This window comes from Elephantulus edwardii, unplaced genomic scaffold (genome assembly GCF_000299155.1).
Source record: "Elephantulus edwardii isolate Elephantulus edwardi_28Jun2011 unplaced genomic scaffold, EleEdw1.0 scaffold00087, whole genome shotgun sequence".
NCBI lineage: Eukaryota > Metazoa > Chordata > Mammalia > Macroscelidea > Macroscelididae > Elephantulus > Elephantulus edwardii.
In genome coordinates, this window is record NW_006399837.1 from 377,167 (window position 1) to 396,486 (window position 19,320).

A 19,320-nucleotide genomic window follows, 5' to 3' on the forward strand; every position below is an offset into this window, starting at 1 on the left:
GCATATAACAACAACAACATATATTTAGTTTTATACAATTCATTTGTTTTATCTATTTTTTAAAATTAAAAAAAAATTGTATTATTTTTACGTGTACCGTCAAATCAGACCTGACTGGTACAGGAGGAGATTGCCCCCTCCTTCTCCAGCAGAGCATCTGGTGGATTTGAACCACGTACCTCTGCTACCAAGCCGAAGGTGGTATAGCACTGGTCTGTGCGTTGCTGTACAGAGGTAACTCGTGGATGCTGTGATGCTGAAGACTGTACCCATGGTGGACAGTGTTGGCTGGAGCTTCCCGACTAAATCAAGCCTGGAAGCAGGAGCAGCATCCACTTCCGAAATGGCTTGCCTCCGGAAACTCTTGTGTACGAACAGTGCTCAGGCCGTTCGTTCATAGGGTCGCTATGAGTCGTCTACGACTTGACAGCATCAAACAACCACCACCACCTCTGGGATTGCAGTGCGGCATCTTGCCACTTGGCCACCAGAGCTCCCTATGTTTCTGGCATTTTTTTTTTTTAAATACACTCTATACTTGGAATGCTGTTCCAGAAAGTATTGGATAATTTTCAGCAGAATCTTGCTTTCATTTGATATTAATGATATTGTTTGATAATTTCCACACTCTGTCTGGTCACCTCTCTTTGGAATGGGAACAAATATAGATCTTTTCCAGTTAGTTGGCCAGGTGGTTGTCCTCCAGGTTTTTTGGCACAACTTGGTGAGCATGTCCAGGGCAGCGGCTGTCTGTTGAAATAGGTCAATTGGTATGCTGTCAATTCCTGGGGCCTTGTTTTTTGCCAATTCTTTCAAAGCATCTTGAACTTCTTCATCACCACGGGCTTTGCTCTTATGTTGTTTCATGAAATTCTTCGGTATCTACCAATTCCCTTTGGTACAATGACTCCATCTTTTTCCAATGCTTCCTGGATCATTTAATGTTCTGCCCAAAACATCTTTTGAGTATTGCAACCTGAGGCTTGAATTTGTTCTTCAGTTCCTTCAGCTTAAAACATGCTAAGTGAGTTCAACCCCTTTGATTTTCTGACTCCAGCTCTTTGCAAATTTTAATACTTTGTCTTCCTACACTGACCTTTGAAATCTTCTGTTCAGCTCCTTAATATCTTGATTTCTTCCCTTTGCGTGGGCTTCTCAGCACTCTAGTGAAATATTCAGTCTCTTCTGACATCCGTCTTTGTCTTTTCTTCCTCTTCTCTCTTTGTAATGACCCTCTGCATTCTTCCTTGATGAAATTCTTGATATCCTTCCACAGCTCATCTGGTCTTTGCTCATTAGTGTTCAAGGCCTCAAACCTGTTCCTGAGATAGTGTTTTAATTTAGGTTGGAGAGATGCAAGGTCAAATTTTGGTTCACATGGATTTAACTTAATTTTCCTTAGCTTCAGCTTGAACTTGCATATATGAGTAGTTGGTGGTCTGTTCCACAATCAGTACCTGGCCTAGTTTTCACAGCTGATATTGGGCTAGCCAGAGCAACGATGTCGTCTGGAGAGTAAGGTACACCTCATCCAGGCCATAATCTTTGCAAATACTTGCTATGCATCAGAAAGCTGGACAATGATGATAGAAGGTGAATTGATGCCTTTGAGCTGTGGTGCTGGAGAAGACTATTGAATATCCCATGGACTGCTAGGAGAACAAACAGATTCGTCCTGGAGAGGGTGAGACCAGGCTGCACCTTGGAGGCAATGATTCTGTAGCTTCATTTGACATACTCTGGACATGTTAAAAGGAGGGACCAGTCCTTGGAGAGGGACATCATGCTTGGGAGGGTGGAGGGACAGCACAAGAGAGGAAGTCCTTGATTAGATGGATTGATTCAGTGACTGGGGAAATGGGTGGTGTGTCAGAGACAGTGAGGCTGGCACAGGACAGAGCAAGGTTTAGGGCTGTTGTACATAGGGTGGCTATGAGTCACAGGCGACTCGGTGGTACATAACAACAATAACATAATTGGAAATGTATGTTTAACATCGAACAGTCATTTTTGGTTTTCAATACAATTTTAACCAATTAAAAGTTACTTTCTGCTAGACAGTCCCTTTGGCTAATTTACATGTAAAGGTTTATAGTCATTTTACATCAGTCTTTTCAGAAACATTAAAGTGATTGTTATTCCATTTATTTCATGATTTCTATACTATAAATTCTTTGAAAATAACAACTGCATTTCTTTCTTTTGCATCCTTCTCTGCTTTACATTGTGAATTTGGGCTCCTTTTTACCTTTAATTACCCTCCCATCTTTAGGTTCAGGTAGGAGAGCAAGCTCAGAAAGAAAACTCACTCCTGGAGTCTTCAGATAGTTCAGAGAAGTTATATTGTTCGACCTGTGACCAGACCTTTCAGAACCACCAAGATCAGGTAAAAGGCTGGATATTAGAAATGTAGGTATACTGGTGGGTGGCAGAGGTTGAAATTTGTCTAAATGAAGCCTTGTGCTTTGGCATAGGTTAGGGCTAGGTTTCAATCTGTTGTTCACAGGGTCACTCTGCATTGTAGTTAACTCGAGAGCACCTATCAACCAGGAATACTTTGACTAAAGAAGCCTGTGTGACTTGTCACTGTTCCTGGGGCTGCATTTTCACCTTTTGCCTCCTCCTTGGCTTCTTACCAGAGAGAACATTATAAACTTGACTGGCATCGGTTTAACTTAAAGCAGCGCCTTAAGAACAAGCCCCACCTATCTGCCCTGGACTTTGAAAAGCAGAGCTCTGCAGGTGAAGACTGGTGGGAAACCTGAATGGGAGTAGGACATGAGGACCGAGGACATTTAGGAGCTTGGGGAAAGGTCAAAAGTCAGGTACCAAATTTATGTATTATTTTTATAGGAGATCTCTCCAGCATCTCAGGATCAGAAGACTCGGACTCAGACAGTGAGGAAGACTCACAGATAGTGGATGAAGAGAGGCCTGAGTCTGAGAAGCCTAACCAGCGAGGCTTCCACTCCCATAGGGTTCTTTTCCAAAATGCCCAGGGCCAGTTTATCTCTGTCTACCGCTGCATCCTAGGCCCTCGGCAGGTAAGGAGCAGCACAGGTTGCATGGCCAGCCTTTTGAATGATCCATTCATTCAGTTTCTTCTATACTTTTTTTGTGTTTGGAATAGATGTCACACTCGACAGTATAGTCTTTGGTTTAGCTGACCTGAATGTGGGAAGGAATTAGTGTAACAGAGTTAGGTTTGGGAACAGACTGGTCTGGGTTTCAGTGTGGTTCTACCGCTTGATCTTGTCAACCACTGTGAGCCTCAGATGTCCTTTTTTGTAAAATTGAGACAATTCTCAGATTGTCCACATTAAACAGGATAGCTCTGGCATGTGCGATTCTCTTCAGTATTTGTTTCTTGCTTTCCAGTCAGAGTTTTAAACCAGTTCAGTCATGACACTAATGAAGCAAAATCAGAACTGACCTGAATTTTTAAGTTTGGACAAAGTAGAATGACAGCTGGAAGAATTCCAAGCTGAAACCCTGAGAGGAGAGCGTCAGATGACGTGTAGTGAGCTCTGTGATTGCCAGGAGGGTGAATGTAACACAACATTCAATCAGTGTGGACAGACAGCAAGTTGGAGTGATGCAGCATTGTTTCTGACTGTGCGGGTTAAGAGACTTGGTTGCTATGCAACATGCTCTTGTTTTCCAAGAGATTGCTTCTAGCCGTTTGTCAACTCTTAATTTTCCCCAATGCAGTTATATCATTCCTTTTTACAAATTTCACCACATTTTATAAATTCAGGTTTGTTCCAGTTTTGCACTATTAGACATGACTGAACCAGAAGAACTGGTGTGAAGTCCTGTTTGTGCTTCTTCTCTCATGCAGGAACCCCCAGAAGAGCCAGAACGATTGGTACAGAACCTACAAAGTGGAGGTCCCAAGTACTGCGTGGTGCTCATGGCTACAGCTGGGCACTTTGCTGGTGCCATCTTTCAAGGGTGAGAGGGTGCCCCAATGGGGAGAGGATGGGTGGAATGGATCCTGTTAGTCTGGGAGCACCAGCTGCTCTTCAGTACTGAATTTGTGCTGTCTGCAGAAGAGAAGTGGTGGCACACAAAACCTTCCACCGCTACACCGTGCGGGCCAAGCGGGGCACAGCTCAGGGGCTTCGGGATGCCCGAGGTGGGGCTTCTCGCTCTGCTGGAGCCAACCTGAGGCGCTATAATGAAGCCACACTGTATAAGGTGAGTTCAGCCTCCCAGATCTGGTTCCATACCTCTCTCTGGAGTCAACTCATTAAATGTTACAGTAGAGAGGCTGCTTTCATAATTTGTTCTTCTAAGATTAGTAGCAGACTAATTACAAAAAGGGGGAGGCCAACAGTGTCCCAGATGTTTGATATGCTGGACCATTCCATGACTGGACTCAGCTGTTTTCCTTCATTCAGTTCCCCTCCTCCCGTGTCCCTTGGTTTTGGTGGTTCACTGGAAAGTCTTAACAGAGACTCAGACTCATCAGGGAAATGATTCACGACTGTGGATGATGCAGGCCAGTGTTGCAGAGACTAGTGAATGATGGGCTAGCTGCAGCTGGATGCTACGTCCCAGGAAAGCGAGCATCCCAAAAGAGAGAGCAAGCGAGCTAATAGTGAGCTCTTGTGAGCTTAGAGGGTTGGGCTTGTATCCCACCCTAATCCTGTCCTTAATACAATAAATACTTCATCCCAAAATAAACAGCTGATGTCTAGGAAACACATTTTGAATAATGAACCTCTGATAATACTGAGGTGTTCCACATCCTTCAAGTCTTTATTATTTCTGGGTAAACAAAGGTTGTTCTTGTTGTTGTTGTTATGTGCCGTCGAGTCACTTGCAGCTCATAGTGACCCTATGTACAACAGCCCTAAACCCTGCTCTATCCTGCGCCAATCGCACTGCCTCCGACACACCCAACCCAAATACCCTAGTCACTGAATCAATCTACCTCATAGAGGGCCTTCCCCTCCTGCGTCGTCCCTCCACCCTCCCAAGCATGATGTCCCTCTCCAAGGACCTCTCCCTCCTTACAACATGTCCAGAGTACATCAGACGAAGCCCCAGAATCCTTGCCTCCAAGGAGCAGCCCAGTTTAACCCTCTCCAGGATGAATCTGTTTGTTTTCTTGGCAGTCCAGAGTACATTCAATACTCTTCTCCAGCACCACAGCTCAAAGGCATCAATTCTCCTATCCTCCTTGGTCATTGTCTAACTCTCTGATGCATAATAAGTGATTGCAAAGACCATGGCCTGTATCAGATGCACCTTAGTCTCCAGAGTGACACCATTGTTCTTCAGTACCCTGGAGAGGTCCCTAACAGCAGACTTTCCCATCGCAATACGTTTTTTGATTTCCTGGCTACTGGTGCCAAGAGTGTTGACTGTGTTGCTGAGCAGACTAAAGTTGTTAACAATCTCTATCTCTTCACCATCCATCCTGATGCTGCCAATTGGCCCAGTGGTGAGAATCTTTGTCTTCTTGACATTGAGCTTCAATCCATACTGAAGGTTGCAGTCCTTGACCCTCTGCTGCAAGCATTTCAGGTCCTCCTCACTTTCAGCAAGCAGGGTTGAGTCACCTGCATAACAGATTGTTAATAGATCTTCCACCAATCCTGATGCCACATTTCTCCTCATAGAGCCCAGCCTCTCAGATAATCTGTTCTGCATACAGATTGAAAAGGTATGGAGACAGGACACATCCCTGGCGTGCGCCTTTCCCAATTTTGAACCATGCAATGTTTCCTTGCTCTGTTCTCACGACTGCCTCTTGGTCCAAGTATAGGTTTCACATTAGCACCATCAAGTGTCCTGGGATTCCCATTCTTCTCAGAGTCAGCCACAGTTTGTTATGATCCAGACAGTCAAACGCCTTTGCATAATCAATGAAATACAGATAGAAATTCTTCTGGTATTCCCTGCTTTCAGCTAAGATCCACCTAACATCAGCTACAATATCCCTAGTACCATGACCCCGTCTAAACCCAGCCTAGACTTCTGGCAGTTCTCTGCTGATGTGCTGTTCCAGTCGTTTTTGGATAATCTTCAGTAGAATCTTGCTTGCATGTGAAATCAATGAGATTGTTCTATAGTTTCCACACTCAGTTGGGTCACCCTTCTTTGGAATGGGAACAAATATAGATTTCTTCCAGTCAGTAGGCCAAGTGGTTGTTCTCCAGATTTCTTGGCACAAACAAAGGTAGGATAGGAATTTTTCAGGAGGCCTTCGTATTCTCACTCTCCCTCTGTGTGATCCACGAGCTCCATGACCTTTGGTTATTTTTAATCTCCATGATCTTTGGTTTTTTGGTTGGAGATTTAAAATATAGAAGTTACTCTTTCCTCTAGGAGGTTCGTGACCTGCTGGCAGGGCCAAGCTGGGCTGAGGCCCTAGGGGAGGCTGGGACCATTCTGCTACATTCTCCCCGCTCTGGCCGATCCTTGTTCTTCGGAGGCCATGGGGCACCCCTTCAACGGGGGGATCCTCGACTTTGGAATATCCCCCTCATCACCCGCAGACCCACATTTCGAGAGCTACAGCGCGTGCTCCACAAGCTGACCACTTTGCATGTACACGGTGAGCCTCTGACCCAGATCCCTAGACTCCATAAACCTTCCTAGACTTTCTTTTCCAAGCTTCATAGGTGTTGCCAAAGGATTTTCTAGTCTTTGGATTATGTATAACCCAACTACATTTTTTCACTGAGAAATCTGGACTGGATTCTCTGCTTTGCTTGAGCACTATATCTTTAGTTGGTTGGGGTTTTTTTTTCATGTCAGACGGGTCGTGTGCTCATGTCATAACAAGGTTTAAGGTGGCACATGGCATACAAAAGCATGAACCCTCAATCATCATGCTCATGAACCAGAAAAGGACCTAGCACCACCCCTTCTGTTTTATGGCAGGAGAAGACCCTCGGGGGACAGTCCGTCTGGATGCCCCTCAAATCCACTCGAAGATGGTGAGAAAGAAGGCTACTGAGGAAGAAAGAAGAAAGGTTCTCAGTGGAGGAAATGAGACACTTGAGCAGAATTCAGAATCTCCCAAACAGGGTAGAGTACTAGATGGCAATTATCAAATCGCTATAGGGTGTCTCAGAAATACAAACTGGCATATTTACTACCCTGATAAGGTACCCATTTCCTTATTTCCAGATAGGCCTTCTGTTCCCACACACCTATTTACACACAAACATAGGGGGTGGTGTTGCTCTTAGCGACCCTATGAACAAAAGGCCCAATGCCTTTCTATAACTATCATCATTTATCAAAGTTCATAGAGTTTCTAGAGGCATGTTGTCTAAGTGGATAGAATATGTCATAGCAGTTACTGAGTCCTGTTCAGTGAATGTCTTTCTATATCTGTTCTGTTTTGTTCACTGATGTATCCCTGGTACTTAGAACAACTTTGATACCAACACTCAAAGACTCACTGTCGAACAAGTTGATTCTGACTCAGAGTGACCAGTTTCAGAGAATGTAGATCTTAATGGGAGACTTCCCATCTTTTTTCTGGGGATCCACGTGAATTTGAACCACCAGAGATGTGAAGGTGTTTAATTAGCAGTGCAAGATGGTATCAGCTATGTGACTGATACAGAATAATGCTTGAATATTCACACGGCACCCCGAATGCTCTGCCCTAATTGGATGGTGTGGTTTTGGAGGTACTTCTCTGGCAGCAGACGTTGGCCTACATGGTACAGCTGCTTCCAGGCCTTCCTCTACTGCACACTATTATAAGATATTCCTGCCCTGTCCCTTATCTCAGCAAGGAGATGCATTTCTGCATATCTGTTAATGGACTCAGTTCTTGATGTGCTGCTACCTTGAATGACAAAATGAAAACACTTCTTTCTGGATGATCTAGATTATCTCTTTATATACATTCTTTGCCTCTGTGGTAACCCACATCCTTCCACCCACAACTTATCCTTTAAATGGCTCTAACAGGTCATATTTCCCCCTAGGTTCAGAGTCAGAAGGAGAGAACAATTTACAAGTAGAGTTGGAACTAGTGGAGATGACATTGGGGACCCTGGATCTTCTTGAGTTTGAAATATTGCCCAAGCGGAACAGGAAGAAAAAGAGGAAGAAGGAAAAAAGCTGGGCCCTGGAAGCTGAGGCACAGAGGACTCCCGCTGGGCAACCTGAGAGAGAAGAGGCTCTCAAAGAATCCACCCAGTCAGATACGGCACCCACAGGGCCTTCGCCGGACGAAGCCCAGACCTCTGGTCAGCCAGAGCTCTGGGGTGTGCTTCTAGCTGCTTGCCGAGCTGGAGATGCTAGGACGCTGAAGCATCAGCTAACTGCCAGCCCCACAGTCCCAGGGATTCTGTCTCTGCTCAATGCCCCCTTGGGCGCTGGTGGCTTTACACTCCTGCATGCAGCAGCCGCAGCTGGGAGAGGTTCAGTAGTTCGCCTGCTGCTGGAGACAGGTGCCGACCCCACTGTACAGTAAGTTAGGACCCCAGCTTGAGCCATTTGGGGTCTAGATGATGGTCTGGAGGCTACAGTTGACATTGGCTACGGGGTAGTATTCCCTTGGTCTGGGTGGGTGATGCGGGTAAAGACAGGAGGCAAGTTGAATCCATTTTGGGGATTTCATACCTAGGGACTTCCGGGCGCAGCCACCATATAGAGTTGCAGCTGACAAATCAACACGTAATGAATTCCGAAGGTTCATGGAGAAGAATCCCGATGCCTATGATTACAACAAGGCTCAGGTCAGCTGGAAAAGGAAGGAGAAATGGAGTGGGAGGACATCACAGATCCCGGCTAGATCTTTTGTTTTCTTGGAGTTGTACCAAGGGGAGCTCTGGCTCTCACCTAACACCTTCCCTGAAATCCTCTAGGTGCCAGGACCCCTGACACCAGAGATGGAGGCGCTACAGGCCACACGGAAAAAGGAGCAGAAGGCAGCCCGGAAGATACGAGAGGAACAGCAGCGGAAGCAGCAGGAGCGAGAGAAACAGGAGCAAGAAGAGCAGCAGAGATTTGCTGCGCTCAGTGACCGAGAGAAGGTGAGGCTGGAGGGTCTCTCTTCAGCAGCCAAGACTCCCCTAGAGGTGAATCCCTTCCCTCATTATAGCGGCTGCCATTTCTTGGGTCCCCATACAACTGAGGCCTTGACCTTAACACCACTTCTCTTCTTAGAGAGCTGTTGCTGCAGAGCGCCGACTAGCTGCCCAGATCGGAGCTCCCACCCCTCAGACCCCTGAGCCTGTGATCACCAGTGTCCGGTACTGGGCTCAAGGGTGGTGTCAATGGGTGGAAGATAATGGTGTAGGAACCATTTTGGGCCATCGAGAGATTTTGTGGTATTTTGGGAACTTTGGAGTGAAAACAGAAATAGTGAGAGAGAGAGGGCATGGAGGGCTTAGATTTGAAAGATTTGGGGGTACCTGTCCAGCCATTTTTCTTCTTCTTCTTCAGACGCTGCTGGAGTTGTGGAGCATCCCTCGAAGGCCTCACTCCCTTCCACTACCTCGACTTCTCTTTCTGTTCCACACGCTGCCTTCGGGATCATCGTTCTCAGGCAGGGAGGCCCTCTTCCTGAGGGAGGCCCTCTTCTTGATCTCTTACAGTTCCATCTATGGCCAATCCTAGGCACATTCACACCAGCTCTAGGTTTCATCTTCGCCATGAAGCCAGTGATATTTGGAAGATTAGGGTGAGGGACACTCAGGAACAGGGCAAAGACAGGGCCACAGAGGTGTGTGGAGCTGGTACCGTCTCTGGAATTTTAATCTCAATAAAGTTTGGCAAAAAAGCTGTGCTTCTACTTCCCATGCAGGCCTTATGGCACCATGACCACACTGTGGCCAGATCTAGGAATTACCTTTCCTTCAGTGCCCACTCAGTTCCATTTGCTCGTGAGTTAAGGGCTCATTGAGGTATGTCCTATGCAAGGTGCTATTGAGGATAGGCCTGTCCAGAAATTGGATCTGGGGATTGAGAGGGACATTTTCTAGCTCCAGCACTGTGATTATGTTCAAGTTTCCATGAGGAAATAGAAGGGGTCTTGGCACGTAGAGGGTCTGTTGTGGCCCCTGCTTTGTCCAGTATCGGCCCAAGTTAAACCCATTGATCCACACCTGGCCCTAAGGAGGGGGTGGTAAAGGAAGGGTCAGGTCTCAGCAGAATCAGCCCTTTTTAGGTTTCTACCCACCTGCCTCCATCCATGGTTTTCCCCCTTCCCACCGCTTACCAGCCACCCCTGCAAAACTACCACCATCAGCAATACCTTGGACCATTTAGGGAGGTAGAGAAATGTGTCCCCAGCTGTGCCTACAATTGGAAATGTTGTAGAGTAGAAGACGGGGCCAGAGGGAGTTGGAAGGTGTGGCATTTTTGGAGACTGGGCAGGAAGCCACCACTTTACAAACTTATCGATTTTCAGAGGGAATATGGACCACTGAGTAAGGACTTGGTGTCCCAGAAGTGGCGGCTCCAGCAGGCCCTGGGAGGAAGGCAAATGACAGTTCATCATCCATCAATCTCTGAGGTCAAACAAGATTCCCAGCCAAGCCTTGGGCCCTACGTGGTGACCAGGTCAGACCCACCTCTGAAGGACATGCCTCTGGCTACTGTCCCTTAGGCCCCTGTCCTGTAGCAGTCAGGATACAGGGGCTGGTGAGGAGGGGTTAGGGATGGGTAAGGCTAGCTCACCTTGAAGTCACTGCTGTTAGACCCAAAACTGAGCCTCCCCATGTTTTCCACTAACACATCCAGTTGGTCTCCCATTTTTCCAATAAGCAGCAGTCTGTATTGCATACTTCGTTCCAGAATGCCCTGAAATACCTACGAGTAAGAGGAAAACCATAAGAAGGAGGACTCAGCATTTAGCTCTTGGCTGCTCCAAAGGAAATGTTAACTTGTCTACTAGTTAACCATCTGTTCTGGATTGCTCCTCTTAGTCAAATTTTGGCATCCCAGCTATCTCTGGACACCTAGCATTTGTGAGCAGGCAGGTGGAAACGGCAGCTGGGGGTAACAACAGAGTACTGAGTATCTCATGGGCTGCCAAAAAAACGAACAGAATGAACTGTCTTGGAGAAAGTGCAGCCATAACGCTCCTTGGAGGCAAAGATGACAAAGCATTGTCTCATATACTTTGGGCATATTGTTAGAGGCTGTTCCTTGGAAAGAAGCATCATGCTTGGAAAGGTGGAGGGGAAGCAAAAGAGAGGAAGACCTGAACAAGATAGATTGACCCAGTGACTGCAGCAGTGGGCTCAAGTGTGTCAGAGACAATGAGGACGGCCCAGGACAGGACAGGGTGCAGCTCTGTTGTTCACAGGGTTGCTGTGACTCATACTTGACAGCCCCTATCAACAACATGGGAAATGAAGCTAGAGAGTACTTAGGAATGAGGAAGGCAGGGCCAAGAAACCAGCTGGAGTTAGGTTCTCACCCCGTTCATCATCACGTAGGCACGATCATGGAGTCCATTGTTTGGCACCCAGAAGGATGTTAGCTCTGTATAGGTATTGACCAGATAGGTCCGGTACAGCATAAAGCCATGATCCTGGGTATAGAAGTACTTAAGATGAACTGAGAGAGAAGGGATATGGTGAAGAAAATGGGTAGCTAGAGAGAATTTGGTTCTACTGAGTGAGTTTTCGCTTTACCTGCTTGACAGCCTCAAAGCTCAATGGAAGAACTGAATGGATAGGCCCTTCAGGGCACAGGAAGTCTAAGAAAGCCAGCAAACTCCCGTCCTAATTAAAATAAGGGGAAGAATCAAAACTGCATAGGCTGGTATGAAATGTTTGGAGCATAAAGGAGTAGAACTGGAGACAAGATGGGGAGGAACTTACCAAGCGCAGGGTTAAAGGTCCAAGTATCATCTTACCGCTGGGGGGTGGTAATGGTCCCAAAGGAATTTCCTGGAACTGAACCCAAATGCTATGAGCCCAAGGAGAACTGTAGGAGCAACCCCAACTACAAGGCCTAAGAGCAGGGTGCCATGTATTGGGGTCCAGGGAAGGGCTTCATGGGTCATACTATCAACCTCACTGCCATTATGTGGCGACCTTCCATTGGGTTTCCAAGACTGTAAATCACAGTGGGAGGAGAGTGCCCATCTTTCTCCCTTGGAGCTGCTGGTGGATTCACACCTCTGGAGATGTGTAGGCTGGGTTAGCAGCACGACCTGCTCTGGACTATGCCGTGTGTGTATCCCCAGCCACATGGAAGTGGTGGGAAAGGCTTTCATGGGACTCTCGGAAGACTCCGGCTCAGACAAGAATCCCTCTACAAACTTGATCACTGCCCTGCAAATGATAAAAGCCCTTGGAGCTTGTCATGATAAAGCACCTTGCTGATGACATTTCGAAGAGCAAAAAGCTTAGGTGTGGGATCTCCTGCTTCAGAGAGGGGTGCGTCGTAGTCATAGCTGGTAGTGATGGGAAGGAAGCGCCCCTTCTCATCAGCACCTGGGGGCAAACCAATTTAATTAACATCTATCGTTCAGGTAACACGAACTAAGCAAAGAAAGTTTGAGGCATTGAATTTTGCTATCAGAAACCAGAGTCAGTTTCTAGATCTCTTGGTCAATCCAACCCTGATTTGAATTCCTTGCTTTGTTCTTGCTTTTCTGCCCCAGGGGCCACCTGAACTCACCATTCCAGTATCCAAAGTTGGTACCTCCATGGAACATGTACCTGAAGGTAGAGGAGGGTAAGGGTAAAGGTAAAAGCTGACCCATTAAATGATTAAAAGATGACCCATTAAACTGGTGGCCTAGTGGCAAGAAGCTGCACTGCAATCCCAGAAGTGAGTAGTTCAAATCCACCAGATGCTCTGCTGGAGAAGGAGGAAAAATCTCCTTCTATGCCACTCAGATCTGATTTGTTGATACATGCAAAAACAATTAAAAAAAAAAGTTAACTTTCTCCCAACACCCAGTTTCAGATTCATGTCCCCACTGCCTCCAGTTACATGTTCACACTGGCTCCCAAATGCAGCATGTTTTCCAGTCCTCTGGTGACAGACGGAATGGACCGTGTGGAGTGATTCTGGCCCCAGTAATCCAGCCAGCCTGTGTAGTACTCAGAGTTTACCTAGAGTGGTATGTGAAAGAACAAAGGGTGATAGAGTGGGGACTCGAGCTTGTCCTTTTCCCTTCCCTCTGATCATCCCTTACCAGTGGCCCATGGGGTTCATATTTCCGAAGCAGGTTAAAGATTTTGGTCATGTTGTCAGCTGCAGAAAGGAGGCAAAGGTAAAAGATGACCACAGAAGTGCCCCTTCCCCTGACCATACTCCTGTCCCCTGCTTAAGAGACCTGGGCCAAAATCGATTGTGGTGTAGACTCCCTTGAGGGTGCCACATTTGAGTCCTTCAGGTCCATCTGTGGTGAAGAGCAAGATCTTGTCTCCTAGTAATGCACGGAATAGCCCAGCCAGGTGCCTCAAGTAGCTGAAATCACAGGCCTTAAAACTACCATATTCATTTTCCACCTGCCAGAAGGAAGGAAAAGAGGAATCAGCTATGAAGTTAAGGACTCCTTATACCCACTTCTAGTTGCCCTTCCAACTTTGCACTTGTACCTGAACACTAATGATGTTACCCCCATTGTGGTACAGCCATGGATAGATCTTGGGCAGCAAGACCTTGAACCAGGAGTCCACTGCAGCAAGGAAGTCTAAAGGAGAAACAGTGTGCTCACAGCCCACAGTGCTCTGCTCACTGGAGTGCGCACGTGCGCACACACCAGACACACATTTATCCCATCAAGGCTAGCACCTTCTGTGCTGCTCACTCTCTCCATCCCACTTCCCACAACTACATCTGGGAAGAATGCATATATTTGTATGCCAATGGAATCTGTGCACAGGCGATCTTAGTTTTCCTCTCTTTTTTAACGATAATAAAAATGTTAAACACATCTTAGTATAGCTACTATTATGTAATCAACTTAAACCTGAGATTGCTATAAAGCAGCATGGGAATTCACGGAAATGTATCTAGGGTGCAATCTGAATCCTGATTAATATAAGTCTGCTGTTAGGGACCTCTCCAAAGTACTGAAGAGCAATGGTGTCACTCTGGAGACTAAGGTGCGCCTGACACAGGCCATGGTCTTTGCTATCACTTGTTATGCATCAGAGAGTTGGACAATGACTAGGAAAAAGGAGAACTGATGCCTACTGTGCGCCGTCCTCAGCATCCCTGATGAGCTCACCACTATAGTTACTGTGTTGACCCAGCTTGTTGAGGGTCTTCCTCTTTTTTGCTGACCGTTCACCCTTCCAAGCATGATGTCTTTTCCAAAGACTGCCATGCCTTCTTCATTCTCAAATCCTACTTGGGATTTTTTTTTTTTTATTCACCCTCAGGTCTTCAGGCAGGTTATTACTTGTACCTCACATTTTTCCCCTTCGTTATCCTGGCCAATTCCAATTCGTGATTAACTTATACCCCTCTTCCTCAAGAAAACCTGATACCCAAACTATTTGTTGTTTGCCTTTTTATGTGAAATCTTCTCTCAACTCACCTGGATCTGAGGTTCTCAGGTGAATTTTGGGGTTTCGTAGCAACCAGGATGGGAGACCCCCCTGAGACAGACATATAAAACACAACATGGAGAGTGTAGATTTTGTTGATTCAGGGTGGATTGGGGAGGTTAAGGAAATGTGTCACTGGTAGTGGCCCTTGGGAGCTGTCTAGGCATCACACCAGGGTGGCTTCCCTTCCGTCCCTTCTCCATCTGACTCACCATCTCCCACTCAGCACAGATGTAAGGTCCTGGCCTCAGTATGACCAACAAGTCCGCCTGATATGCCTCATTCAAAAACGCAATGAGGTCTCGGCTGCCTTCAAAATTATAGACCCCCGGCTCTGGCTCATGGTAGTTCCAGGGCACATAGCTGAAGAAGGAACATGTTAACAGGGACCAGGGTGAGGCGGAGCCGGGTGGGGTGGGGGGTTGCCTAACAGCTAGGGCCTTCGAGGATCCTCCTGGAAGCAGCTGGAACGAAGTCCTGGCGCTCTCCCAGTCTTCCATCTCCATACTGGGTCCTCCCGCCCCAACTCTCCTCCTAAGCTGGGGGGCTGGGCGGAGGATGGGGGTGGTAAGAAAGGCAAACTCCCTTCTTACAACTGTATGGCGTTGAGGCCGCTCATTCGCATCTTGAGAAGCCGGTCAGCCCAAAGGACCCGCGGGATCCGGAAATAGTGCAGACTGCCAGACACATAGCGGAACGGAACTCCGTTCAGGAGGAACTGGTCGTGATCCCGGTCCACTACGAAAGACCGAGTATCTGCCTACAAAGGACAGAAGGGGCAGGTCTCCGAGGGGGCCCAGGGTGGAGATTCAGACTGCCAGAGCTGCGGAGGTGGAAGCTGCCCTGTGTCCCGTTGGCTTCACTTTTTCTGCACCCGCCTGCCCGAGCCCCGCCGACCGGTCCCTGTGCTCTCACCTGGGGCAGCAGCAGCGAGAGCAGCAGCAGAGCCAGGAGACTGGGCGGCCTCGCGGGAGCCATGGCGCTTGCAGGGCCCGGAGAGTTTGAGGCTGTGGCCCGATCGTCATGTGGCGGATTCCTGGGAAGGAACCACAGCGAGCAAGGGGGCGGAGAACACCCCCCGAAAGGCCTGATGTTTACCCTGCACTTTTGCCTCACCTACTGGACTGTAAAATCCCCTACTCCAAGTGTAATAATCCCCAGAACGGCTTCATCAGCAGAACCTGGAAGCTGTGCACAGTCTCAGGCCCTATTTTAGACCGAGGGAGCCCCTAAAACCCAAACCCACTGCCACCCAGCCAGTTCCAAGTCATGAGGAGCCCTAGTGATGCAGTGGGCTAAGTGATGGGCTGCTAACCAAAAGGGTCAGTGGCTACGACACACCCCCTGTCTGTCTGATTTAGTCTCAGATACTCTACAGGGTAACTTGATCCTCTACAGGTCCTGAGTGATGATGAAGCTAAAAGTTGTATTTTAGGTGGTCCTAAACATACCCAGAATTTTGAAGCATGAACTTTTCAAAGCAGAGGGGCGCTCAGTCCATCTTGAATGTTCCAGAGCTTTACACACAGCACGTTAAAACTAGACGAATGAATGTCTGAACCAGGGGCTAACACTAGTTTCCAATGAAGGGAAATCTAGGACAAGAGAAATCTTTCTCCTGGAGAATCCTGCTTAAGCAAACAAGGCTCATCCTAGCCATTCATTCCACTTCATTCCTCCCCAATTCACCTCTGCCTGGCCAAGCAAGAGATTTTAGGAATAACTTCTTGGTTCCAAGGTTTGGAAATCTCTGACTCTTCATACCTCCTGTTTTCTCAGCCCTAAATGTTGAGATGTGAGGACTCACGCAAAAATAATTAACATTACTGTTTATTAACACTGAGGATTGTGTTAAGATACTGTGCTATCCACCTCCCATATAATTTACTCCTCAAGTAACTGGTGTAGATAATGATCATACTAATTTTACAGATGAAGACAGAAAACTATTAAGTACCCTATAGTGCATGGCCATACAGAAGTACTCCCGGCATTTGAACTAGCCTAATAACTGTCTTTATTGTTCATGCACTTAGCCATAGTTTTTGTACCATCGACCCATAGCTGACCCTCCACAATTTTTAGGGCCAGTAAATCACTCAGAAGGAGACTGTCCATCTTTCTCTTGAGAAGCAGCTAGTGGATCCGAACTGTGTAACTCTGGGTTGTCAACACAATTCCTTACCACTGAGCTACCAGGGGTCTCTACACTTAACCATGTTGTTCTGTGCAACCCTGTCGGCATCAACTCATAGCTGACCTTCTACCATGTTTTCAGAGGCAGTAAATTGTATAGAAAGAGATTGCTTATCCTTCTTCCCAGAGCAGCAGGCAGATTCAAACTGTGTGCCTTTGGGATTGCAGTGCAGCTTCCTACCACTAGGCCACCAGAGCTCTAGTGGATTAGCGTTAAGGAGTTGCACTGCCAATCCAAAGGAACATGGTTCTAATCAGCCATTTGCTCTACAGGAGAAAGATGGGCAGTCTTCTCCCAAGCAATTTACTGCCTCTGAAAAACAACTGGAGTTGGTTCCCATTCAAAGCTACACGACAACACTGAACCATAGGAGCTCTTAAAACCTGAACCACTTCCATCTGGTCGATTTCAATTAAAGAGATATCCTAGGGGTTCAGCGGGCTGTGTCTGGTTGCTAACCAGGAAGAGTGTGGCACCAACACACGCGCTGCTACAGGGAGGAAAGGCAGTGGGTTTTACACCCTCAGAAGTGCTACCCAGCAGCTCTATCTTCCAGGAGTGGCCTGGCCACCGTCCAAGCTCTGCCTGTATCTCATTCTGCACTGTACCACGGGTTTGGAATGAGACTGAAAGGCTCAATGATAAAGGCTAGGGAAAGTGAAACTCAACAAGTTAGGTAACTCGCCCAAGGTCACATGGCTAGTTGAACGTTAAATTCTAACTTAGATCCTGGCCATTTAGTCCGGAGTCTGAGCTCCCATTAGACCTAGGGTGGTAGGGGCCACAGGCCAGACACTCGAAGGTTCTACAGAACCAGAGCTCAGAGCTCCGGGAAGCCGACCGCGAGCCCCTGCCTCTCCTTGCACTCCCTCTGGGGCTGCGGATAGTAATGGTCATTTTCTGGCCCCAGTGCACCGGAGGTATGAGACCTCCTACCTTGGGCATTGGGAGATGGAGGTCCTGGGGGCCTCTGGCCGGGCCCAGATTTGCCCTTCTTTGGCGCAAATGCCTGTGTTCTGACCTCCACTGAAGGCCAGGTGGGACCCCTCGCCCCGGCCCCGGGACCCGTCCTCCCCGGGGCTAGCCTGGCCCCGACTTGACAGCTCCGCGCACAGACATCGCCCGGGCGCCCAGCGGTTGCTAGGGTACCGCGGCCGTTACGCCGGCGCTGGGTGATGACGTAAGCCACTTCCTGTGGCTGGCGTTTATCTTGTGTGGCCCGAGCCGGGTCGGTGGGCGGTCGGGGGTTCTGTGTTGTGCGCGTGGTGGTTGCTCGGCGTGGTCTCTGCAAAGGGTGGTCCAGCTCCTCGTCTCCCTGCGCTGCCTTTGCGTCTCGATGGGCGCGAGCGAGGGGGCCGCCCAAGGTGAGCTGGGCTTGGCGGAAGCAGCTGCGTGGCTTTAGGCTTTAAAGCACCTGGCTCCGACTTTCTGGAAGCTGGCATCGCCATGGGCTTTAAAGCATCCTACACCCGCCGCCTTGGAGCTGGCATACGCAGGGCCCGGTTCCTCTAAATGGAATCTAGGTCTTCAATTCTGGGCCTGTGCTCCTCGCCTTCTGACTTCCGGGGAAGTCTCGTCTGGGTCAGACCGGCGGCTTTACCTTTCTGTCCCTTATAGTGTGATCTGCTGGGCCCTGACCTCATCACCTGGAAGAGCCCATTCACCCTGGACGATCCCTGCAGTAGTCTCGATTGACCTTGAAGAGGATGACTGAGACACTATGGGCCATGCACTGTGTGTCTGCTCCCGGGGAACTGTCATCATTGACAATAAACGATACCTCTTCATCCAGAAACTGGGGGAGGGGTGAGTTTTTGGAAATCATTTAGTGAATCCCCAGGTTATGGATATTAAAAGCACCAATCTGCACATGACAGGAATATAAGGGGTTTTAATCATTCATTAAATCCTCTGACATGGCCTAGTTGCATGATATTCAAGAAAGTACTTTCTAGAGCCAGATCTCCTAGATCCATTCACCTTGTGTGACCTTGGTAACCCATGGTCTTGTCATAGACTTAATGGGGGTAATTCTGTCTCATCAGTGGGTTGTGAGGATTAAGAGAGATGCATATAAAATGCTAGCCTAGTGTCTGGTCCTTAAGTACTTGGTAAATGCTGGGTTTTACTCAGCATTTATTGAGCATCTGTTAAGTACAGAGCATTGTGTTATGATCACAGGCAAAATGTGTTCCTGTTCTTGAGGAGTTCAGAGTATAATAGTCTTCATTTTGAGGGTATAGTAGTCTTCAGACTTGATGTAGAAGTATACTGGATGATGTTAGGTGCCATCGACTATGATTCACAGCACCCCTGTGAACAACAGATGGGAACCTTGCCTTATCCTGTGCCATCTGCACAGTCTGCCATGCTCAATTCCATTGTGGTCATTGTGTCAGTACTTCTCATTTCTGCAAGAGTTCCTATTAAATGAGAAATAGAGCCCCCTTCTCCCAGGGGATAATTCTGGGTCTTAGCTCTGTGGGAGATGACTGTGGTCCTTCACTGACCCCTTTGACCCACAGTGGGTTCAGCTATGTGGACCTAGTGGAGGGGTTACATGACGGACACTTCTACGCCCTGAAGCGAATTCTGTGTCACGAGCAGCAGGACAGAGAG

General features: G+C 47.8%; 3 protein-coding genes across 4 annotated transcripts in view; 2 read left to right on the forward strand and 1 right to left on the reverse strand.

Annotated features, from left to right (window-relative positions):
• Nucleotides 1–9,550, forward strand: part of ANKZF1 (ankyrin repeat and zinc finger domain containing 1) — a 12,111-nt gene extending 2,561 nt beyond the window's left edge. Inside the window, exons 2-14 of the mRNA XM_006890246.1 lie at nt 739–745; nt 2,283–2,386; nt 2,640–2,742; nt 2,854–3,044; nt 3,842–3,954; nt 4,053–4,200; nt 6,340–6,568; nt 6,898–7,044; nt 7,962–8,448; nt 8,606–8,717; nt 8,847–9,014; nt 9,148–9,233; nt 9,427–9,550. Coding sequence (XP_006890308.1) covers nt 739–745; nt 2,283–2,386; nt 2,640–2,742; nt 2,854–3,044; nt 3,842–3,954; nt 4,053–4,200; nt 6,340–6,568; nt 6,898–7,044; nt 7,962–8,448; nt 8,606–8,717; nt 8,847–9,014; nt 9,148–9,233; nt 9,427–9,550 — 2,019 coding nt within the window. The remainder of the gene's footprint in view (nt 1–738; nt 746–2,282; nt 2,387–2,639; nt 2,743–2,853; nt 3,045–3,841; nt 3,955–4,052; nt 4,201–6,339; nt 6,569–6,897; nt 7,045–7,961; nt 8,449–8,605; nt 8,718–8,846; nt 9,015–9,147; nt 9,234–9,426) is intronic.
• Nucleotides 9,551–9,839: 289 nt separating this feature from the next.
• GLB1L (galactosidase, beta 1-like) lies at nt 9,840–15,482 on the reverse strand. 2 transcript variants are annotated; one of them, XM_006890244.1, is made up of 16 exons: nt 15,420–15,482; nt 15,098–15,264; nt 14,717–14,867; nt 14,495–14,555; nt 13,548–13,642; nt 13,283–13,457; nt 13,142–13,200; nt 12,937–13,058; nt 12,619–12,659; nt 12,313–12,431; nt 11,814–11,888; nt 11,625–11,714; nt 11,408–11,521; nt 10,663–10,794; nt 10,238–10,453; nt 9,840–10,094 (listed from the first exon to the last, which is right to left on the reverse strand). In XM_006890244.1, the coding sequence occupies exons 1-16, from the start codon at nt 15,480–15,482 to the stop codon at nt 9,840–9,842; spliced, it is 1,935 nt and encodes a 644-aa protein (XP_006890306.1). The 2 variants fall into 2 exon arrangements, with proteins under 2 accessions (XP_006890306.1, XP_006890307.1); XM_006890245.1 differs by lacking the exons at nt 13,283–13,457; nt 13,548–13,642.
• A 2,939-nt stretch (nt 15,483–18,421) lies between these two features.
• Nucleotides 18,422–19,320, forward strand: part of STK16 (serine/threonine kinase 16) — a 3,143-nt gene continuing 2,244 nt past the window's right edge. Inside the window, exons 1-2 of the mRNA XM_006890306.1 lie at nt 18,422–18,507; nt 19,227–19,320. Of these exons, the coding sequence (XP_006890368.1) occupies nt 18,422–18,507; nt 19,227–19,320 (180 nt within the window). The remainder of the gene's footprint in view (nt 18,508–19,226) is intronic.

Bases quoted from the DNA above. Each gene is read 5' to 3' on its own strand.
- GLB1L (XM_006890244.1), bottom strand. From the start codon at position 15,482: ATGGCTCCCGCGAGGCCGCCCAGTCTCCTGGCTCTGCTGCTGCTCTCG. The intron at 15,265-15,419 runs GTGAGAGCACAG...TGTCCTTTGTAG, and splicing joins TCTCGCTGCTGCTGCCCCAG to GCAGATACTCGGTCTTTCGT. The intron at 10,095-10,237 runs GTATTGCTGATG...CCCCCTCCTTAG, and splicing joins ACCTCCCTAAATGGTCCAAG to GGCCAGGTGTGGATCAATGG.